The sequence below is a fragment of the Lagopus muta genome, chromosome Z, assembly GCF_023343835.1.
Source record: "Lagopus muta isolate bLagMut1 chromosome Z, bLagMut1 primary, whole genome shotgun sequence".
Classification (NCBI taxonomy): Eukaryota; Metazoa; Chordata; class Aves; order Galliformes; family Phasianidae; genus Lagopus; species Lagopus muta.
In genome coordinates, this window is record NC_064472.1 from 62,820,598 (window position 1) to 62,848,491 (window position 27,894).

A 27,894-nucleotide genomic window follows, 5' to 3' on the forward strand; every position below is an offset into this window, starting at 1 on the left:
ACAATAACCAAACTAGAACAAAATAGAATAGAATAAAAAATACATTATGATCCCAAATTTGTGACAGAAGTATGAGAAATAGAAGAGTTTGAAGTTTTGGTAGTCTGCTTTCTTTTGTTGCTGTTTCCATGTTGGAATACAAGTATTTCCAATAAAACTAATTTCAGTTAACCTGAGTGGATGTGGTGTTACATTTTAAACTCCTTGGCTTATGTGAGTACAACACAACTGAAGCCATTTTTCTCCCAAGCTCCCACCCTTGCACAAGTAGACGCATCTGTATTCTCTGGGTACTTTTACTCCACCTCTGCAGGGCTGCCAGCATTCGCAGGTTCAGCAGTCCATTTTGCATCTCTGCAATCCCCCCACATTCGGCTGCCTAACCAGGCATGTCAAAAATTGTTGCTGTTGTTATCAAGGGGCCTGTGGCACCTGCGGGGCCTAGCAGCCATGGGGCCTTGCCATTGCTGCGTCTCCATACTCAGCTCTCCATAGTGGAGCTCAACTCAGAAAGCACTGCTGGAAAAGGAAGGCAGCAACAAGCAAAGAGACATGGCGGCAGAGGAAGGTGTGGGCTGCAAATTCACTCAGCAATGTGTTTATTTATTCGTCAACCACCCAGAGGCTGAGGTGTCTGCTGCTCGTCCCAAGCCCTGCACTAGGTCTAGCTGGAAGCTGGTGTGTCGACAGAGGAGAAAATCTGTGGTTTTGTGTAATTCAGCTTATTAAATAATCACACAGTTTGCCACAAAGAGTGAAAGGAAATGTATACCACACAGCAGGAGCTGTGTGTGGGCCAGCCTAGGCTTACTGTACCTTTTTGAAACACTGTGCTCAGAAAGCCACAAATCTGCACACAAGCCATCATTAGTACCAACAGGTGAAACACAGGCTTTGATGCAACAAACATGACACCTATCCTGCAACAGAGGCCAAAAGTACCTGAGAAACAACCACCAAAGGTTTTTTTAAGAGAAAGGTGCTAAAGGACAGGAATCAAAAAGTCCTAAATATTGGTTCTGCTTCTCCCTTTCACTAGCTGTGAGCTTGAATCAATTGTTTCACCTGCACCAGCCACTATAGCCTTCCTATCAGAAGCTCAGATTGCTATGATTTAGATTGTCTTGGCTATAATAAATTTTTCTGAGAAAGCCTTGTTGAAGTCAGCTGGGGTTAACTAACTCGTGTCACAGAATCACAGAATCACAGAATCACAGAATTGTAGGGGTTGGAAGGGACCTCCGGAGATCATCGAGTCCAACCCCCCTGCCAAAGCAGGTTCCCTACAGCAGGTCGCACAGGTCGGCATCCAGGCAGGTCTTGAACATCTCCAGAGAAGGAGACTGCACCACCTCCCTGGGCAGCCTGTTCCAGTGCTCCGTCACCCTCACTGTAAAGAAGTTCTTGCACACATTTGTGCGGAACTTCCTGTGCTGCAGTTTCCAGCCATTTCCCCTTGTCCTGTCTCCACTCACCACTGAAAAGAGTCCGGCCTCGCCATTCTGCCCCCCACACCTTAGATATTTATAGACCTGGATCAGGTCCGCTCTCAGTCTCCTTTTCTCAAGGCTGAACAGACCCAGTTCACTCAGCCTTTCCTCATAGGAGAGATGCTCCAGGCCCTTTCCCATCTTTGTGGCCCTCCACTGGACTCTTTCCAAGAGATCCCTGTCTTTTTTGTACTGGGGAGCCCAGAACTGGACGCAGTACTCCAGATGAGGTCTTACCAGGGCAGAGTAGAGGGGGAGGATCACCTCCTTTGACCTGCTGGCCACGCTCTTTTTAATGCACCCCAGGATGCCATTGGCCTTTTTGGCCACAAGGGCACACTGCTGGCTCATGGTCAACCTGTCGTCCACCAGGACACCCAGGTCCCTTTCCGCAGAGCTCCCCTCCAGCAGGTCATCCCCCAACCTGTACTGGTGCATGGAATTATTCCTCCTCAGATGCAAGACTCTACACTTGCTTTTGTTAAACCTCATCCGGTTTTTTTCTGCCCAGCTCTCCAGCCTATCCAGGTCTTGCTGAATGGCAGCACAGCCCTCAGGCGTGTCAGCCAATCCTCCCAACTTCGTATCATCGGCAAACTTGCTGAGGGTGGCCATTATCCCCTCATCAAGGTCATTGATGAAGATGTTGAACAAGACCGGACCCAGCACAGACCCCTGAGGAACACCACTAGTTACAGGCCTCCAACCGGACTCTGCACCACCAACAACGACCCTCTGCGCTCTGCCAGTCAGCCAGTTCTCAACCCACCTCACTGTCTACTCATCTATCCCACACTTCCTCAGCTTTGTTATAAGGACATCATGGGGAACAGTATCAAATGCCTTGCTGAAATCAAGGTAGACTACATCCACTGCTCTCCCCCTATCCACCCAGCCAGAGACAACATCATAGAAGGCTACCAGGTTGGTCAAGCACGACCTCCCCCTTGTGAACCCGTGCTGACTACTCCTGATAACCTCCTCTTCTTCCTGTTGTCTGGAGATGACATCCAGTACAAGCTGTTCCACAAGCTGTCACCATAAGCTAGTTAAGAATAGTTTAAAAGCAGATGGGCTTTTTTATTTGTTTGGGGTTTTTTGTTTGTTTTTATACCCAAAACCATGACACAACTCATTCTTACAGGACAAGATCTTAAGAAGAACTATTTGTCTGAGAAAGAACAGAGTGGTTGCATGCTTCTGACTTCAGAGAGTAAGCCTGATTTCTGGAAAGCACATCCATCAGGCTCAGCACTGTTATGAATACAGAAAGTCATGCCTTCGGGGTTGGAGGAAGTTACATTATCTCACAAGCTGTCTCTCTATAACCACTGATTAGCATGGCTTTTATTGGCAGGGACCTATCTATGTCAGAGAGCTAGACATATTTTGAACTGGTCAATTTGAAAATCCCCTCTCTTCACTCTTTTCTAGGTGAGTGAGGCTGTAGTCTTTACTGACTCCCCTTAGTCCTGCTCTTTTTGGTGCTCTGCCAGCATTAAAGATTCTTCCTCTGCCTTTGTAGGAAAAAGAAGCAGCAAACTGTGAGACAAGTCATTCTTTTCTTGCAGGGTGTTTCCTGACTGATGCCTGTGTGCATCTGTGATTTTGTTACTGCTACCTCACTGTCAGTGCAAGAGTGTAAGGCTTTAGATGAAGATGGTTCAGGAAAAGAACAAAGTTCCTTGACATCTTAAAGATGAAGAAAAGGGGAATATACTCTGCTGATTAAAGAAAGCTTACTGGACCTAGCCCAGCCCATCTGGCTGATGCCAGCACTGAAGGGAAAGGCTAATTGCCTAGACCATCTGTCTCTAAGAGGGCTAATTGCTGACATCAGATCTCAGCAAGGGTTCGTGCATTTCTTCAGCTACCTCTCTGGTAATCTCAGAAGCCAGAGAAAGAAGGGCCTCTGCTTTTGAAAGGTATGGCACAGATAAAACTGATTTTGGAGAACAAACACCGAGTTCTCTGACACTCTGAGGTACTGAGGACCACTGCTCTGAGCTCCTGACACAGACTAGGACTTCGTGAGGTCTGAATTTAGGAAAATATGCCACAAGGGAAGTATCATGAAGTAGTGAAAAACGTTTCTTAGATTTATGTATATGTATCCTAAAATCATCTTCCTATCTCCCAAAATGTTTTCAAACACCCTTCCAGGCAGTCATCTCGTTTCATCATTTTCAGCCAAAGTATATCCTTGCACAGAACAAGATTATCCCTGCAAACCTATTCCCAGAGACTACCAAAAAGTTTAGATGCTCTTCAAAACATTTTAGTTCTGTTCAGTTGTACCTGTATCTTGTACTACCTTACATAATTAAGTTCCTCTGACACACACACAAAAAAAAGGGTCTAAAGATGAATACCAGAAAATAAGTTATCACATGCGATTTAAAAAGCAGCAAAAAAGCGGCAAGGGTAGAGATACAATGCAGCTTTGCAACTTTTGCCTTCCTCCAGAAAGGACTGACCTGCAATTTTTTTTATCACAACTGCTAGCAGAAAGGAGTAAAAACCAGACATCTTCACTTACACAAGCTCCTGAAGATACAAACCCTGCCAAGGAGGATAAGAAAAAAACTCCACAGGAGTATTTTCTGAAGTCTTTTTCCTAAGAGTTTCTCCTGGAGTCAGTAAAAATTCACATACGATGGTAGAAATGAAGGATTTAATTGTTCTAGCAAAGTTCTTAGAGTCTATTTGAAATATTGCACATTTGGACAGGCCAGCACCAGCTGCTATCATAGCATACAAAGTAAGGAAGTGAATATTGCAAAACAAGCAGAACTACTTAGTCAGGTTGAACAAAAAAAATTATCATTTCCTAGGCAAGCCTCGAGTTGTAATGGCCACTTAACGTACTGCCAGAGAGGAAGCTGTGTTAAATCCAACCTCCTTGCTCTTCTGCTGGGGAAGACAAGACAGGGCAGAGCTGTGGAAACACTGAAAGGATTATAATTCACCTTCACCTCTTGCAACATGCTCTAATTAGCATGAGGATCAGTATGGACAGGATTCAAGAGAAACCATGAGTAGCTCACAAGAGACTTGTGAAGAACCATTCTACTAGTTAATCTGCAAACAATAGCAGGAATTTAGAGTGGGAAATCGATGCAGGTCTCAGAAGATTTTTCCCTGTCTATTTCAGATTAAGAATGCAGTGAGCATTTCTAGCTGTCTAAGAAACAAGGTGAGGAAAGGAATCACTGAAAGACTGTCACCCTTGTAAGGAAAAAAATATTAGGGCTTTGCCTAGTTTTCTTCATAACATACTCTGAGCAAGACAAAAGATACCGTTCTGAGATAGTTTAGGGAGCTGTGACTGCACGTTTCTGGAAACCCCTTGCTGAGGCCTTCAGATAGCACGGGCACAGGCAGGTAAATTATTTGCAGTTATGACAGAATGTTTTGTTTTCAAAACTAAACTATCCGGAACTACAACCAGAGAATACTAGATGAAAACATTCTTGGAGAAGTACTTACTACCAGTATTTAGTAACCTTTCTTCAAGAGTTAGAGAATGTTAGATGTTAGAAGAAAATGTTAAATACGAAAGACAAGCTAGATGGCTTAAGGAATTATCTAAAAAGATCATTGTTCTCCATCGTGAAAGGTTCCCAAGAAGCATTTTAAACCACAATCTTAGTTGCAAGAACAATAACAGATTTGTACTGCAAGGGGAGCTGTTGGCACGTAATACTGCAACTGTGCATTAGATCATCCACTAGCTTCTGTAATATCTACTTCCAGATATAAGGAGTCATGTTTCAACACCTCCGATTCCCTGATGCTGACAAGCTAAACAACTTGTTTTGTCTCTGGGAGCTCTTCTCTGGTGATTAACTGCTTATGGTGAATACTAATTATATGAAAGTACAGTATAGTCGAAATAGTGTCCTATTTCTTCTACCTGCAGCATCTCCATCCTCTTCTGTAGAGACTGTGTGCTATTAATTCAGCTAAAATCGAGATGATGACATTTTTCAGGACCACAAATAGGTTAAGCTGTCTCTTTCAAGCAAAACTTCCCTCATCCTTCTGTCTGCACAATAAGTTTAAAAGCAAAACACTGCACATTTATAAATGCTTGCAATAGAACAGAAATTTGCAGCAGGATGTGTGCAAATGAGTTCTGGTGGTGGAAGGCAGAGCAATGTCCCCTATTCCCCATGTCTCAGTTTGAAAATTTGCCCCAAATTATCCACTCCTGAAACTGCACCTCTGACTAAAATCTTTTCACCAGGGAATCTATGAGAATTTGTTCTTCAATTTTAAATCTAAAGTGCCTTTTAAAACGCTAACACTGCAAAATTAGAAACCATTAAACAATATAAGGCAGAGAGTGATTAAATCTACCAAACACATTCAAAGCAGCTTAAGCTACTTTTTAATTAAAAAGAAAAAGATATCTCTGGCAACATTCAGACATCTTTATCTAGATAAAGTTAGGAGATTATTCAAAACACAAAAGATGCTGATGCTACCACGCAGGAGACTGAACAAAATGACTTGAACATTTCAAACCTTCAGTCCTTGGTACACAGTTGCTGGGTACAGAGGAAGAAAGCACAGCCAGTGCTGCAATATGATCACTCTATGCTTGCTGATTAAATAAGTGACACTAACACTGGCCTTGGAGGGAGGCTCTGTGTTCCTCCTTCCTTCCTGACAGGATGGTGACTGAAATCACAGCGGCTGTAGCAATTCAGTAATGCATAACAAGATGTACATTTTAGGAGGAAACAAAATCTGTTAGTTTCAAAAAACAGTTTTCATAAAGAGAAAAAGGCAATACTTTATCACTATTATTTTTTTTTTTTAAATGAGCAAAGTTAAATAGAAAACAACATACATATTTAAAGGTATACTTAGCCCCAGCCTTGGAGCTCAAATTCAGGCTTCAGAGACACACAGTTCTGCTGAAGCACTGTAATTATGTCCACTTATTTCATAGCCAAATTCAGACCTGCAGCTTTAAGGATTTTGTATTCATTTAAAGAAACGAACAAGAAAAATGACCAGTAGTTTTAGTCAACCACAGGCAAGACGCCAGGAGCCAAAGTTCAGCCTCCTTCAGGCTGAGATGATATCATCTATTCCAAGGTCCTGAAGCTCTCTGTCTGGAGTATTACAAAATTTACTGGTGAACAGCCTCATCTCTTACTTTCTTATTACACATGATCATTACTCTGTTTCTCTGTTTAATATAAAATTTTAGTTTACAACACCTATAGCACCTGACATATTTTTCTACATTGCTGTTTAACAGAAAATGGGTCTTACCTAAAAAGCAAGCCCTAAAATAAAGCACAGGTACTTGGTAGCTGCTGGAATACAAGACATGATACTCATAGCGAATTACTTCTTCTGTTGCACAGACTCCAGCTACTTGAGAATCATCCAAAGATTCCTAAAACAATAAACACAAACACAAAATTATATAAAGTTTTGTATTTCTATCAAGAGGAAATTGATTACAACTGTTATAATTAATAAACATACAGAACAGAAAAAAATAGCAATCACCCCTTTCACAGCACTAGAATTTTAATACAAGGAAGAAAATCACAGAGGTCCAAACCCTGCAAAGATGTGTTACACTTAACTTTTAAAAACTGTGAACTCTGTGTCAGCACTTGCAGAATCGAGGCCTTTCTAAACGCAGGCTGCTTATGCGGGCAAAAGAAAAAGGCAAAGATTTCTTTATGGCAGAATACTTGTACACTAAGGTAACCAAATCTGCACCTCTTCTGATTGCCATTATTAGAGACCATTTTAAAAGTGTACTCTTGGTTTTGCCTGCCAAAGGACAAATCAACAGTATTCACCAAAAAATCTTTGTTCTTTTTTCTTTAAGGGTTTTTTGCAAAAGTCTGGTTTTAATAATAACACTTCCAAAAGTGGAGACCGTTTTTCTCTGGTTACTGTATATTTTGGGTGCAAAGTAATTAATATATGTTGCAGGCCTGAAATAAAGCTGAAGAGATGGAACTTGTTGCATTAAAATATTTTCCAGCTGGAACAAAAATCTCTTAGCATGTGTATTAATTTTCTTAATTTCAAAATAATATTTAAATTGTGCTAAGCACCCAGCTATTTTGACTTTTCTACAAACTGCCAATTCTTCACAACTCTGAAATTGGAGACGTTAAATTACTAATGCCATTAAGATTAAATGTTAGAACAAACTTTCCAAAAAGACACTATGGGTGTGTACTTGTTTGGTTTTCAAACCCCCAAATTTTCATGCATGAACTAAGCAATGATAATGCCCCACAGGTTGGGCGTTTACTCCACAAGATTATTATTGCCAACCATGAATATTGGTTTGCTGTCTCTGTCCACGCACAATGAAAAAGACTGAATGGAAAAGAGGAACCAGCAGATCCCACAATAGTTCAACACACAAGAAATTCAAAGAATTTTGCATTTTTATCTCACATTGGCAGCTAAGTCATGAATCAATCTATGAGGTGGTATAGTAACAGATAAACTATAGCAGTAATAACATGCCAAACACTTTTTTTTTTTTCTTTTTTTTCTTTTTTTGTAGTCAACATAAAAGATATTTCCCCCACATTTAGTATACTAGATTACCAGCTGCAGCTGAATGAAGACCATGAATGAAGAACCCAGACTGTGGGAAGCTGCAGACCAAGGTACTGTAAATACAGTTTTGGACATGAAATGACAAAATCACAGATGGCCAGAGAATAGAAGGTTTCTGGGAAGTTCTGTGCAGCTGCACCCCAAGAAACAGGTATATGAAGCACTGAAAGGGAACATTAAAGCAAATACTCTCCATGTTAACCTACTTATAAAAAAATGTATGAAGGGATACTAAAGACAACATGCCAGAAGGGACAATAATAATTGCTGTATCTGACTTCGTAGGACAGGTGAAGGTAATTACGCCATACCTGGTTCCTATAAAACCTTTAACAGAATAAGAAAGACAACTTTTCCTCTTCCTACATGTCAGAACATGTGATCAGGTGTCAAATACAGCAGAATACCATTAAAATACATACATCCTGAGGAAAAGACAGACTCTCTACAGTAAACAATGTTATTCAAATCTGTCTTTTTTCAGTGCTTTAGTGTGAATAATAAAACAAAGAAAACCAGTAGCACGTGGTAATGGAAATGAAAAAACAGCTTGGCTTTTGAGTTCATACAGGTAGGAAAGCAAAAGAATCCACATTCAGAATGGAACCTAGATTGAAATCTGCAAAACCCTTTTGGATCAGCCTTTTGGAATCAAAACAATGCTGCTTTATAGACATCAATTCTGCATCATCTTATGCTTACCTTGTCCTAAAAACAGTTGGAAATGGCAGGACTACCTGGACATGTATTAAATACTGTTGTTCTACCAAAAAAGCTTCGTGTACACACACACTTCTCTGTGCTGCTTTATGTATGTAAGGTTAAATAACTCTAAACCCTCACATAAACATTGATTCGTGTTAATTTTAGACCAAATGATAAAGGAGTCATACTCTTCACTACCTGCAAATACCTAAGAAAATAAATAACTTAAACTCAAAAATTAAATACTCAAAAGCTGCATACCCTTAGGGAAAACATGTTTTGTAAATAACCTACTTACCATCTCAATAAGTAATAAATTAAGCTAAGAATAACTCTGTCATCAAGAATTGAGACTGCTAGGTTAGCGAGGATTTCAACTGGTAAGCAACTTCTGTCTTCATTTTTGGTATGAGGAAAAGGAAAGTAAAGGAGTCAGTCAGTCCCTCCAATTTTATTGTTCCTTAAGAAGGCCAGAGAGAAAACTCTCTTGAGAATTCCTGCCATTACCAGGATATTAGACAGTGGGCCACTTACCAAAACATCCTATTACTTCCAGAGAAAGCTGATTTTCTGCAGAAGTGGCCTTCCCAGAAGATGTACGTAGTCTGATGACAGGAGAGGCAGCAGACAAGGGAAGAAGGCTGTATAAACAGCTTTGCTCTAAACAAATTACTGCACTGGAGAGCAGAATGTTTGTGCACACATTCATTTTGCATTATCCCAGACTTCTCTGACTGATGGTTTAAGCAGTGTCTGAAATCAAGTACTCTGCTTTATGCAGAGCTGGAAGAAGCCTTGAAACTGACATTCTTCTGCTCTGTTACAAGATGGACTTGGGTCTACTACAACATTTCTAAGCTTATTCAGAACAGTTTCTGATAATCAGATCTCTTTTCGTGCCATTTCTAGTGACAAGCGGGTGCATTGTATTTGAGATCTGCATAGAAAGACAGATAGCTGAATCCTTCTTAGGGCCATTTCTAATCTCCTTTCCTTTTGGTAAACGGTAGTGGCAAGACTTCTTACATAAAAAATGCAGCACTGATGTGTAATCCTGTACTTTAAAGCCTCTGTACGTATGATGCATAGGTTTTATCCAAGGAAAGTACATCTTGGAGCCTAAACGTTCTGATGGTATCTCTCTCACTGATGAGATGAACTTTGCTGATGAGAGGAATAAAATGAGTACAGTCACTTTAGGCGATCTCTGGAACATCTAAAAATTATGCATGGCTGAATAAGGCCACGGAAGCTCAGAGAGTGTTACATCAGCCCAAAGGAAGAAAAATAAATTTTTTCCTCTTGAACCAGCTACTGGTAAAGCCATAAACATAAAATGTAGGTGTAACTCATTAAAAAAAAAAAAAAATCACAGAATTTTCTTTTCACTTGATAGCCTATTCAATTTTTCTTCAAGTAATTGTTCCACATTCCTTTTCAACGTATACAGATGTTCTATCTCTTTCAGCTAATACAAAATTTTAGTTATTCTAATAGCACTGAAATCAATTTTAACACTGGGAGATTGCATAACTTTTACAAAACATTCATACATGTACATGAATGAGAAAACAAATTCGTAATTTTGCTTTGATCTTGTCAAGACAAACACATCTGCGTAAAGAAAAAAGTTTATTATTGTGTTTACAGAAAATGTTTTTTGACTAACTTGCAATCCTTAAAGATGAGATGAAATAACTGCAATAATTTTATTTCCCTTTTTTTTTTTCTTTTTTCTTTTTTTGTTTCTTTTTTTTTTTTTTTTTTTTTTTGTTGTTGTTGTTGTTGCTTTGTTCTTTCTTTTTTTTTTTTTGTTTCTGCATTGCAATTTGCTTGCATGGTTGCCATGCTTCACATTAAAACTGTGAATCCAGGACTCACCAACTGTTTCCTAAACAAATTGGGAATTTGTCATCAGGAAGCATCTGCTACTCTGTTGCTCTCATGTAAAATCATTCTTGTGCTACTATAATGGACTGCTGAGCAGATGTTTAAAAGCAATGTATCTATTACAAAAAAGATAAGTGGCAACCAACTAATTAATTATATTAGTTCCATCATAAATGAATTATCACTAATTTTAATTGATATAAAATTGTTCTCAACCTTTAAGTATCCCCTAAGCAAATTAAGTTGATTTGTCCCTTTTAAAATGCTAAATTATTTAAATCAACAGATCAGAAATGACGCTGCACATCACTCTGAAGGCAAAGTAATGTGTTTGCACTATTTCCATTCCTCCTGATGAAGACGACGAGTCAACAACCGCCGGTGACATCTGGGAGCAGGACAGAGCCTCTGGCGAGCTCTGACGCTGCTGCATGCAATCGCAGCAGGCACGGGATAGGGCAGCTTGCTCCTGGAGGGAGGGCTGCAACAGAAAGGGAAGGGACAGGAACGGGCAAGGTGAAATGGAAGGAGGCAGATGCACCTGATGGAGAAGGGATTTTCCTCTGCTGACGCCTCATATTTCCCTCTCTTCACCTCACACACAGAGACTGGCTGAGCCAGCATTCCTTTCTCAGCCCAAATTCTCTTTGAAATGCTAACACAGGCCCTAAAGTCTTTTGGGGGGGGAATAGGGAAAAAGAAGTGGTTTGAACGACAGCAGGCACACTCCTCCTGGATATCACATCTACCTTTCTCCCAGTTCCCATGTTCTTTATCTCTGTTTTTGGCATCCTGACCTGCATTTCCTCCTGCTTCCTGGGAGCCTCATGGGATTCTCCTCACACACAAGTGGGGCAGGATGGGGCTGTGGGCAGAGAGGGGAGGAGGAGAAGACCAAGGACCAGACGCTGGGGCCAGCAGCCTCGTTACTGCAGGAAAACGAGATGCAGTCCAGATTAGTAAGAAATTTGTTTTCATTCCTTAGAATGTATTTACACTTAATTACATTTTGGCCTTCAAACTTGAAAACAAAAGTATCGCACATGTACCTCTTTAACTATTCGTCCAAAAATGACTGTGAGCTCCCGTGTGAAACACAAGAAATCCACAGAACAGCTACCCTCTCAGTCCAACACTTTCCCTGTGGCAAAACATGAAAACTGAATGGCAGGACAACGTTCATCAGACAGAATTAAAGCAGAGCTTAATGTGGAGGGTGCGGCAGCATGGTGAGATTGTATCTGTATTCTTTATTCTTCCCCCTGGGTGTTCTCCACCTCTATTAGGATCGCGTCTCCCTTCTTTGCCTGCAGCCCCACCATTCCAGTCTCTGCAGGTCACCTTGCTGATGATTTCGTACCTCTAGCACAGACTCTCGCATCATCTCAGGGTGATGAGGCCCTGGTTCAGCTACCCAGTGAGCTGTGGGTGTCCCATCCCTGGAGGTGCTCCAAGCCAGGTTGCGTGGGGCCATGGGCAGCCTCACCTGGTGAGGGGCAACCAGTTCACAGCAGGGGTTGGAGCTGCGTGGGCTTTAAGGTTCCTTCCAGCCCAAGTCATTATGTGATACTATGGTCCCCACCATCGCATAGACCCTGGCTGCAATGGCTGAGCAAAGGCTGAATGAGCCATGGGCCTGGACTCTGCTCCCAGGGCATCAGAACAATCCCTGATGTGGACACTGCAACACAACCTACAAAATGCAAAAAATTCCCCTGTATAAACAAGGGAAATTTTTTCCCTTGTATAAGCAAGGGAAAATAAAAAAAACTTTTAAGAACCTCAAAACCACTGCAACACATGTTCTTTATTTTAATACAGTAAGAGAACTTCTGTTTACATTTTGTGATTGTATTTTCCTTTCAACTATCAAATCCCCACATTACGCTAAGATTCACAGGCTCTAACACACCTACCTCACTGTATCTAGGCCATAAAAATACATAAAAATGTGGGCATTTTCCTGAATATGTTAAGTATGAATGGTGTAAAAAATGTATTTGCCAACAGTTTCAGCATCTTCGTAATCATTAATAAATTGCTTTTTTATCTTAAGCACATACTAGGAATCCAGCAGTCTCTGTGTGCTTTCCAGGGCAGTCATCGTTAATGACAGACAAATGACAGACAGATAAAAGTACAACAAAAGAGACCCGTGGAATGACAAAGTTACCTTACGGATTTATTTCCTGTAAGCAGCTACAGAATGCTCCCTACTGTCTTGTGTTTCTTCAAATTCAATTAGCCAGGTGAAGAACCTAGCTAAATACTGCCCTTTGGTAACAGAAGAAGAAAGTAACCCTGACTACAGTCAGAATTCTGTTCTACAACACACAGCCTCCTGGAGAAGCTACTAAGTCACCTATGGAAAACAGACACGGATTAAGGTAAACAAGGAATGGATTCCTACAGGCACATGGATCTAGTAAATAATTCATTTCCCAAAGGAACACCTTCTACTGCAAATCAGCACCCTGACTTGATGCTGCTAAAGAATCCAGGGATTATTAGAATGGCTGTTTTTCCCCAAAATACACAGGTTGCTAACAAAAAACACAGCCTTTCGTCATGCAAGGCATACCAAAAGAACAAATCCAACAGTTCCACCCCAAAAAGACGCAGCACATAAAATTTTAGTAGTCCCTCATGCATTAACAATTGTTTCTAATGGTTGGAAATTAGATTTGTCTTTTGATTGCTTTAAAACTGTTATCACAAGTGAAAGCAAAATCTATTCAAGTGAAAGAAGCAATGGACCATGAAAACAGAACTGTTTTGAATTTTTTTTTCCACTACATATAAAGGTAGGGAATTCTTTCAAAATCAACCCTTCATTCTTTTCCTGTTGTCACATTCCAAATGCAGAATTTAGTGGCTCCTCTCCTTCCCCTGAAGAGGTATTTTCTTTTTCTTTTAATATATAAAATATGGCTTACGTAGAAAATCCCTCCTGGTAGAAATCACAGCACGCACAGCTAAGTGCTGGGTGAGAGGCTAGCTAAGCTGGCAATGCAGAAGGCATGTCCTAAGCCATGGACATGTATATATGGTCTGATGGGTGAGCTGAAGGCATGCGTTTATGTAAACTCCCTCCAATGAACAATACTCATTATCAAAATTCTTTCTCCATCTCAGGCAAGCGAACTCTTCTTTTGCAGGATGTATGGCGAGACAAGAAGGCCTTTAACATGGTCCCTCATAGCATCCTTCTCTCCAGGTTGGAAATACATGAATTTGATGAGTGGACTGTTTGACAGATACTGGTCAGACACAGGAACTGGTTACAGGATCAAACCCAGAGAGTGGTGATCAATGCTTCGATGTTCAGAGGGTGATCAGTGACAAGTGGTGTCCCAGAGGGATCAGTACTGGGATAGGTGCTCTTTAATATCTCCATCAGTGGCATTAACAGCGGGATCAAGTACACTCTCAGCTTCTTTATGGATGGCACCAAGCTGTGGGTGCAGTCAACATACTGAGCTATTGGATGCCATCTAGAGGGGTCTAGACAGACTGAAACTGTGGGCCCAGGAGAATCTCATGAGGTTCAGTAAATGCAAGTACAAAGTCTTGGATCACAGAAATCTCCACTATCAGTACAAAGTGGGAGATGAAAGGAATGAGCACAGCTCTGCCAAGAAGGTCCTGGAGATACTGGTGGATGACAAGCTGCACACAAGCCAGGAATGTGCCCTTGTAGCCTAGAAAGCCAACTGTATCTTGGGCTGCATGGCCAACAGGACAAGAGAGGTGATCCAGCCCCTCTGCTGTGCACTGGTGAGACCTCACCTGGAGCACTATGTCCAGATGTGGAGTCCTCATACAGTGGAGATGTGAATCTGTGTGTGCAGAGAAGGGCTACAAAAATGATTAATGGGATGGAACACCTTCCCTACAAGGACAGGCTGAGAGAGCTGGGGCAGCTAAGCCTGGAAAAGAGAAGGTCCAGGTAGGCCTGGGAGGAGTCTTTCAGTATCTATGGAGGGGGGTATTAGAAAAAGAAGACAAACAAACAGCAGAGTCTCTTGGGACAGAAAAAGAGGAAATGGTTTCAAACTAAAAGAAGGGAGATTTAGAAGGGATATAAGGAAGAAGTTTTTTAAACTAAGGGTGGTGAGGCACTGGCTCAGGTGGCCCAAGAGGTGGTGGAAGCCCTATCCTTGGAGACACTCAAGGTTAGGCTGGAGGGAGGGGGCTCTAAGTAACCTGATTTGAGCTGTAGGTGTCTCTGTTCATTACAGGGAAGCTGGAATATACAGATTTTAACAGTCCCTTCCCACTTAAATGATTCTGTGATTCTATGAAGAAGCAGCTGGAGATGGTGGTGTTCCTATCTCTGCCTTCTCGCCACCAGCCCTACTGTAAGAATTACCATGCAGCACAGATGAGGTGCAGGGATCACTCTACATATGTCCAGCTGCAGGAACAAAAGCCTCAATCTTACTCTGGGTAAGCAGTGCAAACAACAGGACAAAGTCCTTCTCTTGAATTTTGTACAGAAAGATATAAACAAAATTGCAGCATATTCTCATTATTTTTATTATCTTGAATTTGTACAGATTATAAGAAGTTACTACAAGACTTAGCATTATTATGTAAGATTATTGCTTTTTTGGACCTAACTGCTTCCCGAATTGAGCTCTATGCTTCATAATTGTATGCTTCATGATAGGCGAAAGAAAAAAAATACTGATACATCGGAAGAGAAAGGTAACAGTTCAGCTGTATTTTAGGTCAGTTTTATCTTTTTAGAACAAGATTATTATTTCTGCATTGAGAAGCTCAGCAGCAACCCAGTTTTGGACACAGTTAATTCAACAGGGAGACTGACAGAAATTCCTGCAGCTCTTTACTTTACAGAAGACAAATTCAAATCCTCATTAATTTCTCAGATGGGAAACTGTATGAAAATGGTGCCAAGACTGACAGTGTTTAGCAGTAATTGAAGTGAAAAAGTTACAGACAGAAATGCTCAAATTGTCACAAAATCTGGCACGACAAAAACAAGAAATTTAAAGTTACAGGTTCTGATTACGAGCAGCTGGAAGGGAAACGCTGATGGCGAGGTCCAGAAGCCATGTGCCATGCAGAGCCCCTAATTAAGTGCATGTCTGTCAAAATGGTACTGCTTGGCCATAAGCTGTACTGTACAATCACAGCAATTAGAAACCATGCTCATAAACCAGGTAGCTTAATAACAACCGACTTATTTCAATATGAGCTCTGATTAAGTTAAATATACATTAAGCCCGAAGCACGTACATTACTATCTTAAGACAATAGGAAGAAAAAATTAAAACACAATGGTCTATTTCAAAATCAAAATAATTATAATTTTAAAAATATAACTATCACACAAAATAATTATGAACTCACTTGTGAATTCTAGAAAATACTCTGATTTGTTCCCATGTTTATATAAAAACCAGTATCACACTAGGATCCAGTGATCTTTTCTTTTTGGAAAGGTGTGAGAATAAATATTTTTTTAAGGAACAGGGCGAGAGTTTACCAAGTCAAATCAGTTCTGCTTTTATCTGCTCTGAAAAGCTGTTTATTAATATGTGATGTAATACAGATGGACTTACTGTCTACTCCGCAGTCACTGCTACATAGGAAATGCAAAGCTCTGTATTCAGAGCTGGCAGGTCAAAAGCCTTTCAATTCATTTTCAAACAAAATACTCAGTATATTCTAAGTATTAATAACTATAATGTTATCAAATGCCGTTTATCACAACTATCCCAAATGTATATTGGTGACATTCATACTGGATGGAAAGAAAATACTGAATGCTTCTTTTATTAAGGTGATATCAAATGAAAATGGCCATGCTATATTACAGGATACTATTAATTTTCAGGAAAAATTTTCAGTATATAATAGAACTCAATGCAAATTTAATCACTAGCAGGCTTTACAAAGGAGTAATTGTAATTTGACAAAATGTAGCTAAAATCCACAAAATTCAAATGAGAAGACACAAAGCAATACATTTTTATAATTAAAAATAGACTGTTACAGCACTATCTAACAATAAAGACAGTTATACTATATTCCTACTGTTGAATAGCATTGCTGGGAGACTTCTGTGGGCAAATATAGAAATACACAAGTAGAAACATATCTTGGCTATAACCAGCAGTTCCGGTACAGCACAAGTAGTTTTGGACAACTCAGTACTACTGCACCTAGAAGCCAGTTCTGCTCCAAAATCAAGAACATGAAGAGGAAAATCTGAATGAACCTTTTTACAGTATATCCTCTAACAGTTTCCACCTTTGGACAATGTTTATTTTAATTGACCAGAAAGCTCAACACCACATTAGGAACACTTAAATAGATTTACAACAAAATATGGCTGAAGACACTTGGGATGGTCAACAACACTGCAGTGACCGACAAACACCACTGCAGCAGCAGGTTTACAAAAGCCAGGATTGGCACACATGGCCAAGCTCCTACCTCGTGCTGCCATAGATAATTTAAAGAGATGCAAAACCCAGACAATCTGTGAACGATTCAATACTTGAATGTATCTTCTTAGGGGGCTCAGTGAGTGAGGGACACCATGCTCCACGGGTCTGCACTGATTACAACACTACACTGATTGACAACAGAGGCACAAACCATGAGATGCTTGACAATCCCAACTTCCTTGGCCCCACCTAAAAGTGATGCACTTGACAACCCATAGGATCAGAAACACAGGAAACAATAAGGTAAGAGAAGAGAAACTAAGTGTGCATATTTGCACAGAAGGACACAGAACATAGCTTTGGCTGTTGCTGCACTTTACCCTCTAATTTCCCTCAAAAGCTACTCCATAGCTCCTGGAGCTAATTTGTTTCTTCAATTCGATTAAGGTATCTCAGGGACTATTTCAGATATTCACCCCTATTTAAAACAAACTGAAATCACAGCTAAGACGATGAAGTATTTAATTGGTTAAATTGCTCTTGCTTTTCAAAGCTGAGATATTCCAAGTGTCCCGAAGGCATTTAATTCCAAAACAGGAAGCCAAAGAGGAGAGCACTCAGCAATTCTAATCTTGCGCAGATCTCTTGGAAAGTATTTTCCTAAACATTTGCTGAAAGAACCTTTTATTGTACAGCATGCTGCAGCATGTACCCCAAATAGGGTCCCTCAGAAGCTGCAACATATTTAATACTTAAATTATTTCTGGTTATATAAAGGAATCAATCTTGAATCAACTATGGACATGCTTTCCTAAATACCAAACTTCAGGAATTTGCAAAACAAAGCATGTAGAGGAAGAAACAGCTAAATATATATTGGATGTATTTTTAACATCCTATACTATAACTTTATTCATAAGACCAAATCTATGAATGATAGTGCTGCACCAAAATAAAACACATACTTCTATCGACTTTTTTCTTAACTGCTGTTTATAGGCTTCTGCAACTCAAATGCAATTCCTGAAAATATAATTTTAGAAGAAATGCCTGGTGTCCATATGATATTTTAAGCACTACCACAGAGGTCCCCACTCCACAACAGTTCAGATATAAGAGAACCTCTGCATTTTTGACCTTGCCAAGATGGAAATACTTCATGAGACAAGCAAGAATTTATGATCGCAGGAATCAGTTCCGAAGTACCAGGACCGTTCATACACTGAATTCCACAAAATCATATGAATTTAATAGAAAAATGGCAAATGTAGGCTTTTGATATCAATGCATATGTTTTAACAAACGTTTGCACACAAGTGAACAGAATGAGTAGACACACAAGCTTTTTTATTTCTATATTTTTAAGCTGAAGCACTCAAATAGGAACTGAAGTTTCCTAACTAATTGGGTTCCCGTGTACATTCAATCCACTCAGGTGATTTTTTAATCTCTTCTCAGGGGGCTTTTTACCCCTTGCAGTACACAAGGGACAGGCAGCAGCACATCACTTCTTTATTCTTGTTATTCAATACGCAGCATCCAAGTCAGAAGTGTGGGAAGCTCTACTGAGGGTCTCTCATATCAAAATAAATGATAAAACCCAGTTTCTACAGAAATGACTCACAGATGACTACAGAGGATGGCAGAGGAAAATGCTTAGAAAAATGAAGGTTTAATTGAACTTTGGGTGGCAATTTTGTGACTCACTGGGAGTCACCTTTTCAAGAGAAAGCAGGTGGAGGCATGATATCAGTGCTGATTAAGAGATGACTTCGTTGGGAATGCTTAGTCACTGGTAAGCATCCACACAAAACTGATTTCTCTCAACAAAATGACATCACTACATTTGGATCACTAACATTTTCAGTCAGGTCTAGTACAGCTAGTAAGTATTTTAAAATAGGGAAATGTGTTGGAAAATTTGAAAGATTTCTCTGTTTACCAAACAGAGAACAAAATCATAAATCAAGAAAGAGTAAAACATTATCCATGTACATGAAAAAATATAAAATAAAAAAACATTATCATCATATTTGGAAAGTTGTGGCTGTCAGGCAAAGCCCACATGACTGGAAAAAGGGAAACATCACTCCCATTTATAAGAAAGGGAGGGAAGAGGATGCAGGGAACAACAGGCCAGTGAGCCTCACCTCTGTGCTAGAAAAGATCATGGAACAGATCCTCCCAGAAGTAATGTTAAGGCACATGATGTACAAGCAGGTGATCTGAGACAGCCAGCATGGCCTCACCACGAGAAGGTCATGCTCACCAATCTAGTGGCCTTCTGTGATGAAATGACAGCATCTGTAGACAAAAGGGAGACAAATGGTGTCATCTATCAAGATCTGCACAAGTCCTTTTACACAATCTCCAACCAATCCTTATTTCAAAATTGGAGAGATACGGATTTGAAGAGCAGACTACCCAATGGATATGGAATTGGTTAGAAGGGCCAACAGCGCTAAGTCCAGGTGGAGGCTGGTGACGAGCAGTGTCTGCCAGGGGTACGTCTTGAGTTGAATACTCTTTAACATCATTACCAATGACATAGATGATGGGACTGAATGCACTCTCAGCAACTTGGCTGACAACACCAAGCTGAGTGGAGCAGCTGATACAGCACAAGGAAGGGACGTCATCCAGAGGGACCTAAATAAACTCAAAAGGAGGGCCCTTGTGAACCTAATGAGGTTCAGCAAAGTAAAGCTCAATGTTAGGTTGGGATAATTCCAGACATGTATAGAGACTGGGAGAAGAACTCATTGAGAACAGTCCTGCTGAGAAGGACTTTAGTGTCCTGGCTGATGAAAAACTTAACATCAGCCAGCAGTGTGCACTTGCAGCCCAGAAGGCTACCCAGTCCAGAAGATACTCTGGGTTCCATCTAGATGAGGGAGGTGATTGTCCCCCACTACTGTGCCTCTGTGAGGCCCCAGATGAAGTACTGCATCCAGGCCTGGGGTCCCCACACAGGCCCCCACACGTGGGTCCAGAGGAGGGCCACAAAGATGATCAGACTGCTGAAGAGCCTCTTCTATGAAGACAGACAGAAGAAGCTGGGCTTGTTCAGTCTGGAGAAGAGAAGACTGCAGGGAGACATCATAACAGCCTTCCAATATTTAAAGAGAGATTATAAACAGGAGGGAAAACAACTTTTTACACGGGTAGACAGTGATAGGACAGAAGGGAATGGTTTTAAACTAAAGGAGGGAAGATTTAGATTAGATGTCAGGGTGAAGTTTTTCACTGTGAGGGTGGTGAGGTCCTGGTACAGCTGCCCAGGGAAGCTGTGGATGCCCCATCCTTGAAGGTGCTCAACTCCAGGTTTGACTGGGCACACCGCAGCCTGATCTGGTGCTTGAGCTACCAATCCTGCCCATGGCAGGGGAGCTGGGGCTGGATGAACCCTGAGGTCCCTTCCAACCCAAGATATTTTATGATTTTATGAAAATAAAATCTAGAAAAAGGCCTGATAATGTTGTTATCAGAGAGCAAGTACAGTCCTTGAAACTATGGACCACAGTTAGTGAAAGGACTGCATCTGCATTACACAGAACCCTGGCAGAGGTCAAGGAGAGCATTTCCCAGTGTCACACTGATTCAATAACATGAGCAATACAAGAAGAAGCAGAGGTTTCTCATGGGTTTCTGGTGCACGCCCTGAAGCAAAATATTACAGAATTCTCTCTTAGAAAGTGCTTTCAAGTGCCTTTATTCCAGCTGTGAATCATGCGGAGAAATACAAGTGGCACAGACAAAGTTAACCCAGTTTGGGTCAAAATCATCTGAGGGAAGAATTATAAAAACAGAGTTTGCAGTAATACAAACAGGATCTACAGAATTTTATGTGGATAGGGATCTCTCAAATACTGTTAGAGAGATTAGTATTGCCAGAAACCGCAGGAAACAAACTCAGTAGCAAAAGATTACAGAATATATGATTCTAGTATTGACAAGGCCCATTTTTTCTTGGATGTGATTCTTGAATTATTTCTTCATCAAAATTCAGTGGATAAAAAAAAAATAATAATTTTATGTATTTTAACAGAGTTTCAACATTATTACAGGATTGTCACTTATATAAAAAGAGTCTGACTCAAAGGTTTCAATTATGCATAAGTACAAACAAATACAAAAGGACAGATGTATACATGATACTGAGTGTATTTAATTGCTATACCTTGGTCAAACATTCAAAACCAATTAATTACAACATCTCCAATCTGCTCGGCTTCCTCGGATCAGGGAGGAGTTCTGCACATTAAAGATGTGGCTTTTGGTACTTTACAACTGATCTTCACCTTTTATAATGAACTCAGAAACCCAAGTTAGATATTAGGAGGAAGTTTTTCACACAGAGGTTGGTGACGCACTGGAACAGGTTGCCCAAGGAGGCTGTGGATGCCCCATCCCTGGAGGCATTCAAGGCCAGGCTGGATGTGGCTCTGGGCAGCCTGGCCTACTGGCAACCCTGCACACAGCGGGGGGTTGAAACTAGATGATCATTGTGGTCCTTTTCAACCCAGGCCATTCTATAATTCTTTGATATGATTCTATGATTTTGGCCTGAAATGTGCACACAATGATGGAACAGTTATACTACAGATCTTCCAGTACTGAGAATCTTTTGAGAGAAACTGTCCCTAGAAATCCTTTCTAAATTTCTGTAAATATTTCTTAAATACTTGAAAAATTAAGAGAGATTATGAATTGAAGAATTTCAAAGCATACCAAATTAGGTGAAGGAATAGAATTTGGAAAAGGTTTAAATCTATTTAAGTCCGAGATATAAAAACTTCCTAAGATCTACATTCTGAATTATTAAAAAACACCATAGAAAAAAAGCTTCAGACTTAACTGAGTGAATAATCACCTCAGAATCACCTCAGAACAGATGACTAAAAAAAAGAAAAACAAAGAAAAAAAAAACCTCCAGAGAATGAAAGAGAGCAATGGCAAGTGAAAAGAACTACATCTTGAAGTCTAAGTTAGAAGGAGAAAGCAAGAACTGCCAATATTCAACGTAAATTGAGACTGATGAATGGTAGAAGACTCACCAGACATGAGTAAAAGAACATCAAGATAAAAAAGTGGTGTAAAAAATGTAATAAGACTGAGGTTCAAATAAAAAACTTAACACAGGAACAGCCACAAACCCAATTTCAGACTTTGTCACAGTGCACTACAGTAGAAGATGAGAACACCCCGTAATTGTTAACAAGGATGAGGGTACATTCATCCTTTGATACACAAACATGACACATCTTGGTCACTTGAGGGACAGCCAAGCAGGGAACCAGAATGGCCTCCAGTTCGAGACTCTGAGGGAGAGACACATGTAAACAAAGATCCAGCAGCAGGGATTTTTACCACTGTCTGTGTTGAGTGAGAATACCTGAATGAAAAATAACAGAGTATTTGCATTTAAAAAAAGGAAAAAAACCCAAATAACCTATCTGGCTAACTGTATTCTGACCTCAGCATATGCAGGGGTTAGAACAATTTTTGAATGTAGGAATAATTAAACATAAGGCAGTATGAAGACAGGGACAAAACGTAACATTAGTTTACAAAAGAGAGAGCAGTCCTGACAAACCTGCTATCTTTATCTGACAAGATAACTGAATTAGTGGACAAGGAAATGCAGGAGATTTAATCTGTCTGAATTCAGGTAAACATCATACGGGGTGCCAAATGAGAAAATATTATTTAAACTGGAGAAGTTTAGGTTTACATTAAAAAGTGATGTATAACAATCTGGCAAAATGAAGGTAATAAGGAGCAGCTCAGCAGCAAATTATTGACCAGGAGACCACTGACCAGCTGAGTACCTCTAAAACTGGTTCACAACGTAATCTTGGTTAAATTTTTCCTTAATAACCTGAACACAAAAGCAGGAGATCGTAGGCACATTTTGCTGATGACACAAGCTTGGGAAGTGCTGTCAATAGAGCAAAGGTAGTGTTACAGGAAATGGTGTTCATAACACAAGTGCTGCCACATCAAGATCATCCACAAGCTGACCTCAGCGCTTCTCCCTCTCTCTGTCAGAAAAGTATTGACAGTATCAACAAAAGAAAAGACAAATGCCCCTCATTCTCATATTGCAGCCTATGGGTTCTCCCATCTTTTGCAGATCTCTTTTTACAAGAGAAGAGAATTTGGACTGCCAGCAATCCAAGCAAATTCTGCTATTTCCATCTTTTTAATATCTGTCTTTCTTTAACCAACATCAAAGTTACACATGAATATTTATCACACAACAAAAATGTTTAGGTTACAAATTGTGAAATATTAAACAAAGAAAACATCTGCATTTCCAAATAAGAGCATGCCACGTAAATCTGCTAACTGATTGACCTAATCCAGCTGGACATTCAGTGTGATAATTCTAGAAGCGTGCATAACTGAACACAACCCCAGTTCTCACTCATTTATTAGGGGCTTCTAGCCTGCATTCATAGGCACTTCACCACCGCAATGGCTACAGAGAAAAGAAATACTATATTCTACCATTAAAACCTTAATGCAGCTTTCCCAGAAGAGTGTTGGTAGGGAAAGATGTAATAAACACAGCTATGCTGTGTAATGCAGCATATTGTTGAACTCCTGCTAGAAGAGAAAAGTTTAATACATCAACACACTTTCAGTAGGATTAAGCTGATCCTACATAAGCTTCTTCATTTTCATCTGAGTAATTAGAAAAACATTTCTTGAAGAAAAAGTTGACTTTGCAGAAAACAATTTTTTCATTTAAAAACTTCTCTAACACCTCCATTTCTGCCACAGTATTCATATAGTTCTAAGCAAAATGAGAATTACAGGCATATAAACCCAACTGCAAATATAACTAAGAAGAAAAAAAAAAAAAGGGATAGCAAACTAAGACCACTTACTAGTCAAAGAAAATTCATTTATTTAATGTTAATACCAGGGACATTTCAAATCTCATAAGGCTTTTACTGTGTGACCGTACTGAGCACATTGACAAAGTGTTTCATGAGCCAAAGCATGCATTTACATGATAGACTGTAAAACCAAAATCAATTTACTGCAGCTCACGAAGTACCAGCCTCTTACATAAGTTCTGTCCACTGTCTCTGCAAACAGACAACACAAATAAAACCAAGCTCTGGAGTTAGAGCATCTCTAGAGCACCCCTCCAGCCCTGCCTTGTGCATCATGCACAATGTCTAGGCTGCTTGGCAACGTGAAGAGGTGAGACAGCAGCAGCATTCTGATAAAGCAGAGTGCAGTCCCATGGAGTGATTTTTGGTTTATCAGCCAGATTCACTCCTCGAGAGGCAGGACATGGTCCTACCACCAGAAGAAAAGAGCCAGCTACGGCTTGTGCCCTGCTGGCAGAGCATGCTTAATGCAGACTTGCCTTATTACTGAGATATTTTCAAGTTTGTATTCTTCTGGAAGAGCCTTTTAAAATGTTTGCATTTCAGCAGAATTAGAAACAGTGCTCCTATTTTTCCCTAAAGTATAAATAAGCGTAGAAACCCATTCCATACTTCCCAGAAATTACAAGAGATAACAAGAAAAAAATTGTATATTTCTCCCACTGTCATCAGAGACTCAGACCTGCAACAGGAAGTCACATTTCATTTCACACTGAATTCTAGGGTAGAGTGGGTTAAGCTAGTCCTCTAGTTTTGCTCTCATGCCATTTCTTTTTCTTCCTTTTCAAATTGTCCTCCAGTCGCTCAGAGATATGGGTCACTAGAGAAAAGTGTAACTACTTACAACACAATATGTTAGTACTCAAACAGAAAACATGGTTGCTACTCAAGCTGAATAAACAACCTGCAGCAAGGGAATCTATAATGATATACATGCTCTCATTACTGCAGAACATGCAGGAAGAATTCCTCACATCATTCCCTGTGTTTTATTTGGACAATATAATGTTTCCCCTCTCCTCTGTTCAGGGAAAACTGCAAAATTAAAATTGGATGATATTAAAACAATACAAGTCATGTCAAATTTATCCCCTTCTTAATTCTACACACTTTCACGTGTCACATGGAAGGAGTCCTAGTTATATACAGCTTTACTGTAAAATGCAGTTTGTTCTAACTTTAAAGCTTAGTTGATGATCTGTAATAAATATCAAACAGCTCACTTCTGAGATTTTTACCCTCAGAGACTCTATACACGCGATTTAAGTCACACCATTTTTAGTTATTACACAATTCTGGCTTGAAAAAAAGATGAAATTGTCAGTAATGAGTCTAAAAGGATCAACATGTAATACTAGAAGACAAGATCCTATGTGTTCATCTTGTCATTACTTAAAACAGGAGTGGTCAAAAGGAAAGCAATCACAATGTGAAGAGGAATTCATTCAACATAAAGGTCTTGCCTAAACAGTCTTATTGGGTACTACGAGTAGGGCTTTTTTCCACAAAAAGTGGCATTACAAAATTTACTGCTTATTCTGCATCACCATTGCTAGTTATAAAGTTATTTTATGTTGTTAACTTCTACCCCCAGCAAGTACAAGCTATTCTGTGAAGATGGAGATAGAAAGGTGAAGTGCTTTCATCAATCTTATATGATAAATTCACACAAGAACTCAGAGTATAAATTACTGAGTCCTTGTGCCAAAACGCTTGTATTTGCAAATGCTCAAACCAATAATTAGCTACCTTGCAACTCCAGATTTTAGCAAAACAGCTTTAAATCCTTTCTGTAATTGTTTATTAACATGAGCACTCTTTAGAACAAGTATGTAACAGTAAAACATATCATATTAAACGCACATTTTTGTTTCCACTACAAGCATTCCAAAATGAAGAGAAAGTACTACACAGTGCTTAGAAAGTTCTTTTCATAATTGTTTGAATTTAAAGTGAAATCATTAACTGTGTTTAACTATTTAATAAATGTCTGTACTATCTATGATCACAGGACAGTACTCTCATAGCCCTGTCTCAAAGACCTTAAAATTTATCTTGGAACCTTCACAGCTTTGGCCACTGCTGAAATTAGTTCCATCTGTGCCTTGACTTCTCTGATCCCATCTCTGCATGTCCGGATGGCATCTCTATATTTTTACCAGGCCACTCAACCCTGCTTCCACTGCCTGTACCTCTCCTTATCCCTCAGTTTAACAAGCAGGTCCTTGCTCAGCCATGCCAGTTTCCTGCCACCTCTGCTTGGTTTCTTATACTGGGGGACAGAAGTTCTCATGCTCTCAGAAAAGTGCCCTTAAAGAGCTGCCAACCCTGTTCTGTTCCTATGTCCCTAAGGACAGTTTCCAAGGGGATTTCATCCAGTAATTCCTTAAAGAGCTGGAAATTCTCCTTCCTGAAATTTAGGGTCCTCTGATAAATGAGAAGGGAGAAATGGCTTCAAGAAACTGGGGGAAAGCTTAGGTACTCAATGAGTACTGCCTGATGTGGTTGCAAGCCACTCTCCATCATATTTGTAATGTCATGGCTGTCAGGCAAATTCCCTGGTGACTGAAAAAAAGAAAACATCATTCCCATTTTTAAGTGAGAAAGGAAGACATGTTGAACAACAGGCCAGCGAGCCTCATCTCTGTGCTTGGGAAGTTCAAGGAGCAGATCATAATCATGGAATATATGCTAAATTACATGAGAGAAGAGGAGGTGATCAGTGACAGTCAGCATCGTGCCTCCCTGGTCTGGTGGCCTTCTCTTACGGAGTATCAATGGACAAAGAAAGGGCAACTGATGCCATCTACCAGGACCTGGGAAGCCTCTGACATGGTAACACATAACATCCTTCTCCCTAAATTGCAGAGATATAATTTGAAGTATGGAATATTAAGTGGATAAAAAATTGGATAGCTGGTAGCACCCAGACTGCTGTGGTTACCAGTTCAACACCCATGGGGAAGGCCAGTCATGATCACCAGAAGCCCATCTTGGGACAGGTGCTCTTCAATATCTTTATCAATGACACAGAAAGTGGGATTGAGCATACTCTCAGCAATTTTGCTGCTGACACCAGGTTGAGTGGTGCAATTGACAGAAATTTAGGAATAAATGCCATTCAGAGAGACCTGGATAAGCTTGAAAAGTGGGCTCACAATAACCTAATGAGATTCAAAAAGACCAAATACAAGGTGTTACACTTGAGTCAGGGCAATCTCAAGTATGAATATAAACAAAGAAGAACTCATGGAGAGCAGCCCTGTGGAAAAGGACTTGGTGGTCCTGGTGGACAAGAGCCAGCATTGTGTGCTCGCAGCCTAGAAGGCCAACTGTATCCTGGGCTGAATCAACAGAGGGGTGGCCAGAAGGGCGATTGAAACCTCTGCTCAGTTCCCATGAGGCTCCATCTGGACTACTGCATCCAGGCCTGTGGGTCCAACACAAGAAAGATGCAGAGCTTTTGGAACAGGTCCAGAACAAGGCCACACAGATGATCAGAGGGCTGGAGCACCTCTCCCAGTAAGAAAGGGGGAGGGAGGTGGGATTGTCTAGCCTGTAGAATACAAGACTCTGGGGAGACCTCACTGCAGCCTTCCAGTACTTAAGGGAAGCTTATAAACAAGAGAGAGACTGACTTTTTACATGGTCTGATGTGATAAGACAAGAGGGAATGGCTTTAAACTAAAAGAGAGAAGATTTAGGCAGATGTTAGGAAGAAATTCTTTACTCACAAACTGGGGGGGGGGATGCCCCACCTCTGGAGGTGATCTACACCAGGTTGGATGGGGCCCTGGGCAGCCTCCTCTAATGGGTAACAACTTGCCCACACTGGGGCTGGATGGGCTTTAAGGTCCCTTCTAACCT

The 27,894-nt window shown here is 40.3% G+C and overlaps 1 protein-coding gene across 2 annotated transcripts in view; it reads right to left on the reverse strand.

Moving 5' to 3' along the window:
• Nucleotides 1–27,894, reverse strand: part of ATG10 (autophagy related 10) — an 82,215-nt gene that overhangs the window by 22,608 nt on the left and 31,713 nt on the right. For both annotated transcript variants that reach the window (XM_048932268.1, XM_048932269.1), the window contains exon 4: nucleotides 6,780–6,906. In XM_048932268.1, the coding sequence (XP_048788225.1) occupies nucleotides 6,780–6,906 (127 nt within the window). The remainder of the gene's footprint in view (nucleotides 1–6,779; nucleotides 6,907–27,894) is intronic.